At 45.3% G+C, this 11545-nt stretch overlaps 1 protein-coding gene across 1 annotated transcript; it reads right to left on the bottom strand.

Annotated features, from left to right (window-relative positions):
- Positions 1-136: 136 nt before the first annotated feature.
- On the bottom strand, positions 137-11343 carry sigirr (single immunoglobulin and toll-interleukin 1 receptor (TIR) domain). The gene is made up of 10 exons (XM_085462034.1): positions 11084-11343; positions 9324-9587; positions 8885-9092; positions 8666-8793; positions 7432-7572; positions 7200-7343; positions 2190-2292; positions 1834-1984; positions 1014-1191; positions 137-582 (listed from the first exon to the last, which is right to left on the bottom strand). Exons 1-10 carry the CDS (start codon positions 11151-11153, stop codon positions 413-415), a joined length of 1557 nt encoding a protein of 518 aa, XP_085318160.1. The 5' UTR covers positions 11154-11343; the 3' UTR covers positions 137-412.
- Between the last annotated feature and the right edge of the window lie 202 nt (positions 11344-11545).

The following is an 11545-nucleotide window of genomic DNA, read 5'->3' on the forward strand; positions in this document are numbered from 1 at the left end:
TGTCTTTGCCAACTATTTGTTTACTGCCAACTATAAAAGGAAGATCGAGTGCTTATAAATTAAAAAAGAAAATCCTTAAGACACCGTCATTACACTGTCTTTTGTTGGAGACTAAAATAAAGATCAACAGGGTAAATTGGCAATTAATAAAATATTTATTGTACACACACTCTTAATTACACTTACTTCCCTGAAATACTTCAGACAATTTCTCACAAAGTATGTTACACATCAGTATGAAATGTAAAAATGCTAAAAATCATCTATGGCATGTAGAAACAGAAAGCAACACACTGATTTTAATAACACATTGTACAGAATGGAAACAGTTGGCTACACGATGGAGAAAACAAAGAAAAGACGTGCCGACAGCGATCTCTACAGAGCGTCGAGTTTTAGAAAGGAGTGTGAATCAGATGTCCTCAGCGACCAGGCAGTAGAAGTCTGAGCGTGCTGCGTAGTTGCGTGATCCCAGGTCCGAGATGTCGATGTCAGAGGGTTTTGGCTCAGCTGCTGAGCTGGTTGCAGCGGGGAGAACTGGAGCTTTGCAGGACAAAGCTTTGTAGACAGGGAGGCGAAGACCTGCGACACAGAGAGAAGGAGAGCGATGCAAAATGTCAATAGTGAAATGAAAAGTAAATATGTGAAAGACCATTGTGATATAATGCCTTAGTTATGAAGTTAAGTATTAACTATAGCTTAGTCAGTATTTGTTTATTCAAATTGGGAACTAACTAAGTGAAATGAAGAGAGTTTCGACTCTGACGTGTTTTTTTTTTTTTTTTAAGTCTTTCAGGTTGAGACTTGTATGAAGGCTGGAACATTTTATGTTGCACTCTTGTGACAACAAGTACAAGAACTGCTGAATAGTTGATGATTTGCATTACTGGATCAAAGTCATTAACAGGTGCTTGTTAAACATGTGAATGCTTGCCTCAGTATTTTTTCCAGATATTAAAATTTTAACATTTTTGTGTGTGTTTCTCACACAAAACCTAGACTGCACCTCTTACCCAGATCACCGGCAGGGTCCGTATCTGAACGGCAGTTCAGGTAGTCCGGCTGAAGGGTCAGCATCGGGTCTTTGTCATCCTCCAGCAATGTCTGAGGGTCACCAGCAGACTCCTTGTGGAAGACAACACTGCGAGGCATTGCTAAAGCTAGCTCTTTCCAGAAGACAGATGAAGGCGTCTGTGCAAACACAAGCACAAAGACACCAAATAACATTCGTCCCAGCAAGCTGCTACAAAGTCAAACGAACCTTCTAAAGTGCAATGCTATAGTTTTCATTTCATTTTGAATTGATAAAGCTGCTCATTTTTGATATCAATAATGCATGATAGCAAAGTGAAAACAAAGATGTTTCAACTTTTATGAAAGACTGAGAAAAATATGTGAAAATGCATGACTGTGGCAGTCACTTTTACAAGCTAACTTAGTGATAATTCAGATCTTCTTGGGGGGGGGGGTCCTGTAAAATAAACACTAGCTTTATCACTATTATTATTCTAGCCTTGAACCTTCCAATAAACTTTTGAGAACGTAGAAGAACACAAAAATCTTCTGACTTGTAACTGACAGATTTCTATCTGCACTGTTACTCTCTGTTATTGTCTCCTCTTCCTGGTTTTCCCTGGTTTGAAGTGGGCAGTGCTACAGTTGAAAATGTAATGGCATGTACAAATGCAAACCAATCATTAAAATTCCCCACATTTTAAACCTAAACATCGTGACAACCAATCAAATCTACCACACCCACAGTGTCCTTCGGATAATGTCAGTCGAAACTATCCATCATATTAGCAAGGAAACAACATATGGCTGGAGTATTACCACAGAGTTGTGTCTCCAGGTAAGTATGGTGAGGCAGTGCTGGTGCTCACTAAGCTGCTGTTTGAACTCTGGCCTCATGCGCTTATACTGAGCATCCAACAAGATGAAGATGGGCTGCTGACACAACTCCAACAAGTGCAGGAGGCCTTGTCTAAAAAATACACAGAGCTCCAGTTAAACATAGGACACTGCATATTGGAGCAATTCTGCCCTCAAGTGGTACGATGTACTAATACACAAATTATTACATTTGCTTTCACACTTTCATAACTTGGCTGTTTGCTATATAAATTCAATATCATTTTTATTTATAAAGCAAAGTTTAAATAGTGATATTTCTGTGTATTCCGTCCTACCTGAAGTTACTGGAACACCAGTCCTGTTCAAGGTAAGCAAAAGAGAGCAGCACGATGAGGCGCCGAGAGCGACTCATGTTCATTAGGAGCTCTGCAGAAGGATCTGAAAACAGATGGTGCAATTAAAAAGGCAAAAATTAATGTTTTTTACACGAATCAGTGCAGAATATTAAGAACACTCTTACTGTATCCATAAACATTAGGAGGGTAAGTAGCAGCCATGTGCTGCTACCTCTATAAAAGTAGAAGAGCTGCATCTCAGACTTTGCAGGCCTCAGTCAGCATATTAAAGGTTAAAGTTACAACAGCCCCTCCTTGAATCGCTACCTTATCGTGGTGGAGGGGTTTGTGTGTCACAGGGATCCCAGGGGCTATGTTGTCTGGGGGCTTTTGCCCCCTGGTAGGGTCTCCCATGGCAAATTGGCCCTGGGTGAGGGACCAGACAAAGAGCGATTCATAAGACCCTTATGAAAAGGACATCGAGGGAACAGTTTACCCTGCCCGGGATAGGGTTACCGAGGCCCCGCCCTGGAGCCAGGCCCGGGGAGGGTGCCCGAGGGCGAGCGTCTGGTGGCCGGGCCTTAGTCCATGGGGCCCGGCCGGGCACAGCCCGAAGAGGAGACATGGACCCATGCTCCCGCAGGCCCACCACCCGCAGGAGGCGCCATAGGGGTCGGGTGCATTGTGTGCCGGGTGGCGGCCAGGAGCGGAGGCCCTGGCGGACTGACCCCCGGCTGCCAAGACTGGCAATAGGGACATGGAATGTCACCTCTCTGGTGGGGAAGGAGCCTGAGTTAGTGCGTGAGGTTGAGAGGTACCGGCTAGATATAGTCGGGCTCACCTCTACGCATGGCTTGGGCTCTGGAACCAGTCTCCTGGAGAGAGGCTGGACTCTGTCTCAGTCTGGAGTTGCCCCTGGTGAGAGGCGGCGGGCTGGGGTGGGTATTCTAATATCCCCTCGGCTTGCTGCCGGTACGTTGGGGTTTTTCCCGGTGGACGAGAGGGTTTGTTCCCTGCGCCTTAGGGTCGGGGAACGGGTCCTGACTGTCATCTGCGCTTATGCGCCGAGTGGCAGTTCAGAGTACCCAGCCTTCTTAGAGTCCCTGGGGGGGGGGGTGCTGGAGGGTGCTCCACCTGGAGACTCTGTTGTCCTGCTGGGAGACCTCAATGCTCACGTGGGTAACGACAGCGAGACCTGGAGGGGCGTGATTGGGAGGAACGGCCTCCCTGATCTGAACCCGAGCGGTGCTCTGTTATTGGACTTCTGTGCTAATCACAGTTTGGCCATAACGAACACCCTGTTCGAACATAAGAGTGTCCATAAGTGCACGTGGCACCAGGATGCTCTAGGCCGTAGGTCGATGATCGATTTTGTAATCGTATCAGCAGACCTGCGACCATATGTTCTGGACACTCGGGTAAAGAGAGGGGCTGAGCTGTCAACTGATCACCACCTGGTGGTGAGTTGGATCAGGTGGCGGGGGAAGACGCTGGACAGACCTGGTGCACGTCTAGCAGAGGCCCCAGTCCGCGAGATCTTCAACGCACACCTCCGGCAGAGCTTCAACAGCATTCCGAGGGAGACTGGGGACATTGAGTCCGAATGGACCATGTTCAGCGTCTCCATTGCCGAAGCTGCTGCATTGAGCTGCGGCCGCAAGGTGGTTGGTGCCTGCCGTGGTGGTAATCCCCGAACCAAATGGTGGACACCAGAGGTGAAGGGAGCCACCAGGCTGAAGAAGGAGTCCTATCGGGCTTGGTTAGCCTGTGGGACTCCGGAGGCAGCCGACAGGTATCGACAGGCCAAGCGGAATGCGGCTCGGGCAGTGGCTGAAGCAAAAACTCGAGTGTGGGAGGAGTTCGGAGAGGCCATGGAAAAAGACTTTCGGGCTGCCTCGAAGAGATTCTGGCAAACCGTCAGACGTCTCAGGAGGGGAAAGCGGTGCTCTACCTGCACTGTGTATAGTGCTGGCGGAGCGCTGCTGACGTCGACTGAGAAAATTGTCAGGCGGTGGAAGGAATACTTCGAGGACCTCCTTAATCCCACTGACACGTCTTCCGAGGAGGAAGCAGAGTCTGGGGATGAGGGGAATGACCCGCCAATTTCCGGGGGCGAGGTCACTGAGGCAGTTAAACAACTCCTTGGTGGCAGAGCCCCTGGTGTTGATGAGGTCCGCCCCGAGTTCCTGAAGGCTCTGGACGTTGTAGGGCTGTCCTGGTTGACACGCCTCTGCAATGTTGTGTGGAGATCAGGGGCAGTACCTGTGGACTGGCAGACCGGGGTGGTGGTCCCCATCTTCAAGAAAGGGGACCGGAGGGTGTGTTCCAACTACAGGGGGATCACACTCCTCAGCCTCCCTGGGAAAGTCTATGCCAGGGTGCTGGAAAGGAGAGTTCGTCCGTTAGTCGAACCTCGGATACAGGAGGAACAATGCGGTTTTCGTCCTGGTCGCGGAACACTGGACCAGCTCTTTATCCTCTCCAGGATACTTGAGGGTGCATGGGAGTTTGCCCAACCAGTCTACATGTGTTTTGTGGACTTGGAGAAGGCATTCGACCGTGTCCCTCGGGGTGTCCTGTGGGAGGTGTTGCGGGAGTATGGGGTGTCTGGCCCATTGCTACGGGCCATTCGATCCCTATACAACCGTTGCAAGAGCTTGGTTCGCATTGCCGGCAATAAGTCGGACTCGTTCCCGGTGGGTGATGGGCTCCGCCAGGGCTGCCCTTTGTCTCCGGTTCTGTTCATAATTTTTATGGACAGGATTTCTAGGCGCAGCCAAGTGGCGGAGGGCTTTCGCTTTGGTGGCCTCAGAATCTCATCTCTGATTTTTGCAGATGATGTGGTTCTGTTGGCTTCATCGGGTGAGGGCCTCCAGCTCACACTGGAGCGGTTCGCAGCCGAGTGTGAAGCAGCGGGAATGAGGATCAGCACCTCCAAATCTGAGGCCATGGTTCTCAGCCGGAAAAGGGTGGAGTGCCCACTCCGGGTCGGGGATGAGTTCCTGCCCCAAGTGGAGGAGTTCAAGTATCTCGGGGTCTTGTTCGCGAGTGATGGGAGAAGGGAGCCGGAGATCGACAGACGGATTGGGGCTGCAGCTGCAGTAATGCGGATGCTGCACCGGTCCGTCGTGGTGAAGAGGGAGCTGAGTGTAAAAGCGAAGCTCTCAATTTACCGGTCGATCTACGTCCCTACCCTCACCTATGGCCACGAGCTGTGGGTAGTGACCGAAAGAACGAGATCGCGGATACAAGCGGCAGAAATGAGCTTCCCCCGAAGGGTGGCTGGCCTCTCCCTTAGAGATAGGGTGAGAAGTTCGGCCATCCGGGAGGGGCTCAGAGTAGAGCAGCTGCTGCTCCACATCGAAAGGAGCCAGCTGAGGTGGTTCGGGCATCTGACAAGGATGCCCCCTGGGCGCCTCCTGGGTGAGGTGTTCCAGGCATGTCCCACCGGGAGGAGGCCCCGGGACAGACCCAGGACACGCTGGAGAGATTATATCTCTCGGCTTGCCTGGGAACGCCTTGGTATTCCCCCGGATAAGCTGGAGGAGGTGGCTGGGGAGAGGGAGGTCTGGGCCTCTTTGCTTAGGCTGCTGCCCCCGCGACCCGGCCCCGGACAAAGCGGATGAAAATGGATGGATGGATGGAGTTACAACAGTACAAATAGAAAAAGACTGACAAAGTGTGGCTTGTTTGGAATGTTTGAAAAGTTGCATCTTAGCAAACCACAAGACTTCTGGAACAATGATCTGTGACGGCCAAGACCAAAGTGGAAATGTTTGGCCATGACGCAAAGCACCAAATATAGTGAATACCAAACATAGCATATTAGCACAAACACCTCATACCAACTGTGAAGCACGGTGGTGACGGGCTGTGATTTGCGCTTGTTTTGCAGCTACAGAACCTGGGCACCTTGTGGTCTCTGAGTTGACCAATGGTGCTGGAGTTTAGTGACTAAGAGGCTGGCAAGGCTAGCACAGAGAGCTGACCAGTGGATTTGAACTCATAAACCTTTTCTGTTTCATTTCTAACATTTCTAACTATTGTAACACTGTATGGCCTGAGTGTAGTTAACCTCCTAAGACCCGAACTCTTCCATGGCATGCATTTTTAATTTCTCTTTGATATTTGGGCATATTGGGACCTGATGAGTGTAAAAACAAAGAATTGCCAGATTTTTTTTGTTTTACCTGATTTTTGTTCCTGACAAAAATGAGATGCACATATGAGGATATTTGTTTAAAATTTCAATAGAACAGTGGCAGTATAATGTCCTCGTAAGTGGATATCAGGCCCTTGTAGAGCAAAATTTTGTATTTTGGTCTAGACAACCCAAAACGTGATGTCCACATATGTGGACACCAGGTCCTAGGAGGTTAAAGATGAATTTGACTTCTTCAATTTCACACATTCCTGAAAGATGTGAACTCAGACAGTCAAAGACAGCTGTTATACATTAACTCTCACTCTGTCTACAGGTGTGACAGGCAATCTGACAGAGAGTGAGACCTATATTTTTGGTCTTTTTCTGACTGGGACAACTGATTTTCTATGGTTTATACAGAGTGCTGGCTTTCAGCACTTTAACCATATCTAGTCACATATGGGGCAATCTGTCTGAAAGCTAAAGCCTGGTATGAAATTGGGTCATGCAACAGGCACAGCGGTAAATATACAAGAGAAAGCTTGAAAAAGAAAAGAATAAAGGTGCTACAATGCCCCAGCTGTGCATAGACGAATACTCACAAACTTCAATGAACTAAAGCAACAAAGAGTGAGACGAAATTCTTGCACAACGATGTGAGAGGCTGATAAACTTGTGAAGAAGTTATTGCTCTGATGTGGTTCTGAAAATTACTGATTCAGAGTGTCCTATAAAAATGATGTTTTTCATGATTGTTCATTTCAGTGGGTTACTTAAAATTATATATGCTGATCATGAAGCAGGCATGAATGAGGGAAGCAACACAGAAGCAATAGTAGCGCTGCAGTGTGGGAATATAATCATACCTGCACCAGGTAGTATATCGTTGTCATTGAGGTGCACTTTGTACCCATTTATATTTTCCAGGTGAGGTTTGAGTACGAAGTTGACAAACTTCCTGTCATAGTCATTATTCACATATGAGATATAGGCATCATATAATTTCCCATCTGAAAAGGTTCAGACACAAACATCCAGGTGTTGTTAATACAAAAATATCAGTGCGGCAACTTAATTTAAATTCAAGAGAGGTCTCACCATTGAGTTCATAGTCTCCATACGAGTTCTTGTACCAGAGTTTGATGTTCAGGTGGCACCTCGAGTAAATGACAGCAGCTAAAGCCAGGAACAGGAGGAGGATGACAGCTGCAATCACGGCACCTGTGTGACTGGGGCTGCCTGGACATAGATACCAGAAGCAAAAGGAAAATCAATGGAAATCAATGGAGAATATAAAGGTAATACTCCAATTAAAAGATTTTATATTATACAACATATATTGTGGCACAATTTTTAATATACAGCATAGACAGCAAGTAAACTTTTGGAGGAAAATCCAAGATAAAAAAAAAAGCACAGTTTTTTCAATTTAAATGATTAAAGATGAATGCTATATAATTATTCCACCCCGGAAAAAGAACAGCTCAAAGAATTAAAAGAACAAAATTACCATTATATTTATAGAGTATATGTGAATGTCTGACCACAACTGCACAGAAATAGTTTCTTTCCCAGTCTTTGTTTTTTTTTTAAAATAACAATAATGTATACTTTATTGATCCCCGTGGGGAAATTCCTCTCTGCATTTAATCCATTCACCCAGTGAAGCAATGGGCAGCCATTAGGCACCCGGGGAGCAGTGTGTAAGGATGATACCTTGCTCAGGGGTACCTTAGCGTAGCCTTTCAGTGGATTTGAACCCCCGACCTACTAATCATGGGGGCACCACTCTACCTACTGAGCTATCCCTGCCCCATTTTTTTATTTTATTCTTACCATGTAAAAAAAAGTAGTTACTGCTCACATAATATGTGACTATAGTGCTTTAAAGCATCAGTCTGGACCTGAACTAACTCATTATCAAAAATTATTCAATCAAGACAGAGCTACACAAGCATATCAAGTCAGATTCCTGTGTTTGTTGAGTTTGATGGTCCTGTGTAAGCACTTTAGTTAGTCTTTAATATTTAAGTTTGCAGGGAAAGGGCTGAAAATATAGTGTACGCTTAAACTAACTTCTTTTAGCTGCCGACTGTGTCCAGAGCAGTACATGCAAAGCCTAATGCCATCCACTGGAAGTAACCCACTGACTGTGGATCAAAATTTCAAAGAACCCCATTTAAAAGAAAACACCCTTAGCTGAGTAGATGGAATTTCTCCGTTAAATAGTTAGTATTTAAAGAATATGTTTAAATATGGAAAATAGACCCATTATGTATCCTGAATAGCCTCAACTCCTATTTGAGAAACTTGTTTGTTTTTTTATTTTTACCTAGATTCTTCAGACTGAAGTCAGCAGAAATGTTCCTCACTGTGCAGCTGTACAGCCCAAAATCTTCCAGCTCTCTGAGGGTGATCACTAGGAAGCTATTTACTATCAGCTGGTTGGCACCGGGGGACCTGATATAGTTAGACAGAAGATTAAGCACAGGTCTAAACACAGGTACATTATTAACTTTCGCCAAGCTAATATTCAACGGCTTCAAATCACCATGATGATGTGTTCAGCGAGGAAAGTGTGTGGTTATTGAGGGGATGACCATCTTTACTCCACTGCAACGTGGTGTCACATTGCTTCTCTGCTGGGTCCCAGAAGAGGAGAGCAGTGCAGTTCAGTTTCACAGTGGATCCCACATTTTCCCAGAGTGTTGTCGAGCCCCCGTTAGGTTTAAATTCTGGAGCCTTGGAGCACTGAGACTCTGTGTAAAGACACACAGCTGTTATCCATGTTCACTGCAAGATCTCCAGACAATAGGGGCCTTCATGCCAGGTAGCACCTGAGCCTGTTACTAGAAGGCATGCTGAAACAAAATACCTGTTTGCAGGTATATCCATTCAATTAACCCCTTCAAATCCACACACAAACTCTACAGCAGCTCATTGATTTCGAAATAACTTAATTACTCTAGCACACTGAAACATTACTTTACCTTTAACTAGGAGACGCACAGTAAATGTGACCGTGCTGTTGCTCTGTTGCATACAGGTGTAATTTCCTTGGTCTTCCAAATTTAGGCTATTAAAGTCCAGGTAGATTTTGCTCTCATTTGTAGGGAGCTGCACGCAGTCCTTTTGCCAGGTCAGCTGTGTTTGAGATGTGCTCTGAACAATCTTCAGAGGGCACTGTAGTTGATATGGATGCCCGACAAATGCCGCCTGTTCTTTAAACCTACTCTCATCCACGCAAGTTTGACCTTCGTAGAGAAGAAATACAGAGGTTTACTTAGGACAGAGTATTCAGTCTGTGTCAGTGCATTCATATCCCTAAGATAAAATCTGTAGGCTACACCTCAAAGTATTGAAAGACTTAATATTTATATTTACATCTAGATTCAATTAATTTTATGAATCCCCAAAAGGGCAGTTAGTTTGCATCTTACCAAGACAACCTATTTAACAGTCAAATTCACACAGCCTACACTCTTTAAACACTACTCACAAACATTGTTCCAGTAGAAGACACAGATCAACAAACAATGAAGTTAAATAAAAAATATTAATAAAATAAATTAATAGATTAACAAGGAGAACTGTTTAAAAACTAGCAATCATGGAAAAATTAATCTAAATGATCCTGTCAGGGTTAAGTGATCAAATAGCCGAGGGAATTGAGGATTTTTGAGGAACCATTTGTTCTATACTGGACATAGCAGTGACTTGAGAGCAGCTTCCTGAAATGAGACCACAAAGCATACAAAACATGATCAGGATGGTCAATACTGTTTTTTTTCCTCCTTTATCCCCTGTTTTTTCCTGATCAGGTATCATGTTATGTAAGGTAACATGACACCACGCACTGTTGCATCACTAAAAACTGAATCAGATGCCCAACAATCTAGTATGAATGGGATTTATGTTATTTTGGCCCATAAACAAACCACAATGTAATAAGGCTACAGTATTAGCACAAATCTACCCCTGATGCATGCGGTATGATCAAATGGATGCAGGCCAAAATCCCCCGAAACTGGCTTTACTTCCTTTTAAAGAAACATTTTGCATACAGTCTGTGCATACAAGCAGCTTGCACAGACTCTGTGGAGCGACGCGACACTGTGTAGTTTTTAGGGCCTGGAGTAAGAGGTTAATGATGTATGAAGGTGAAGTTGTTTACACTTTCACCCATGAAGACGATGAGCAAAGGAGTGTTTCCCTGACTTAGATTATAATAGATTCAAACAATAATAATAATAATAATCAAGAAAAACAACAGCGTATTCAGTGTAAACAAATGAGCCTTACCAAATTAAACACATCGGATAAACTAATGTCAGCTGCTGCTCTATTAAATCCTAACCTGTCGGTCAAGTTGGTCAGCGCATGCGCACATTGTGACGTTAAGGAAAAACCAACAAATATTCGCTCCTCCTTTTGACTTTTCCTCCTTTTCTTCTCTGTTTTTCTTTCAACCCGTCCGGGTCTAAAGTCCGTTTCTGGTCTTGTTGCCGGGCAACAGCATGTGACTGCGTGACACTGACATGCGTGCACGCAATGACCACATGTGCATTGACCTGGTTGTTTAGCATACTCATCAGCATCTATGACCGCGATAAATAGTTTATAATAAAAACGCATCCACAATGAATACATTGAATACAGCCACAGCTCCCAGCTGTGGAGCTGTTAAGCAGGTGCTCCAAGCAAACTCTAAACCTGCCCTTAAAAAGTGATAAGTAAATAACACCCTTACCGACTGCGAGTAAACCTCTGTCCCATAACCCGGAGCACATCAAAGTGAAAGCCACTAAAATCACAGCCATGAGCGGGCAGCTGTTTCCCTCTTCCTCCGTCCTCAGGTGAACACTGAACCGAGTGCAGAGTTTTCTATTTAACTACATCACTAAACCACAACTTTCCTGGCTTATTATACGGTTACAAACAGAGTCGAGGCGGATATGCAAACGACAGCCTTGCGGTTCACTAACTGCACCTGGAAAAACCTGAAGCTCTCCTGCCGATTGGCTGGCCCTTGGTCATGTGATGCACACACCGACTTTTACCTGCCTTGCACTTTAACTTCCTGTACAGGAAGAAAACTGGCTAAAAAGGGATGTATGTGAATACTGTAACAGAGAGAACAACCAAAATGGTTTATTGTCAACTTTTTATTTTAGTATTGCTGTTTAGATGTATGACACCTAATATACAGGCG

The sequence above is a fragment of the Copadichromis virginalis genome, linkage group LG7 (assembly GCF_057382275.1).
Source record: "Copadichromis virginalis isolate Kocher_CV1m ecotype Utaka linkage group LG7, C_Virginalis_male_GT1.1, whole genome shotgun sequence".
NCBI classification, from domain to species: Eukaryota; Metazoa; Chordata; class Actinopteri; order Cichliformes; family Cichlidae; genus Copadichromis; species Copadichromis virginalis.

Excerpts from the sequence above, each read along its gene's own strand:
- sigirr (XM_085462034.1), bottom strand. The coding sequence starts at position 11,153 with ATGGCTGTGATTTTAGTGGCTTTCACTTTGATGTGCTCCGGGTTATGG. Across the intron at positions 7,573-8,665 it reads CTTCAGTCTGAAGAATCTAG|GCAGCCCCAGTCACACAGGT; the intron begins GTAAAAATAAAA and ends ATCTATGTCCAG. Across the intron at positions 583-1,013 it reads GGACCCTGCCGGTGATCTGG|GTCTTCGCCTCCCTGTCTAC; the intron begins GTAAGAGGTGCA and ends TCTGTGTCGCAG.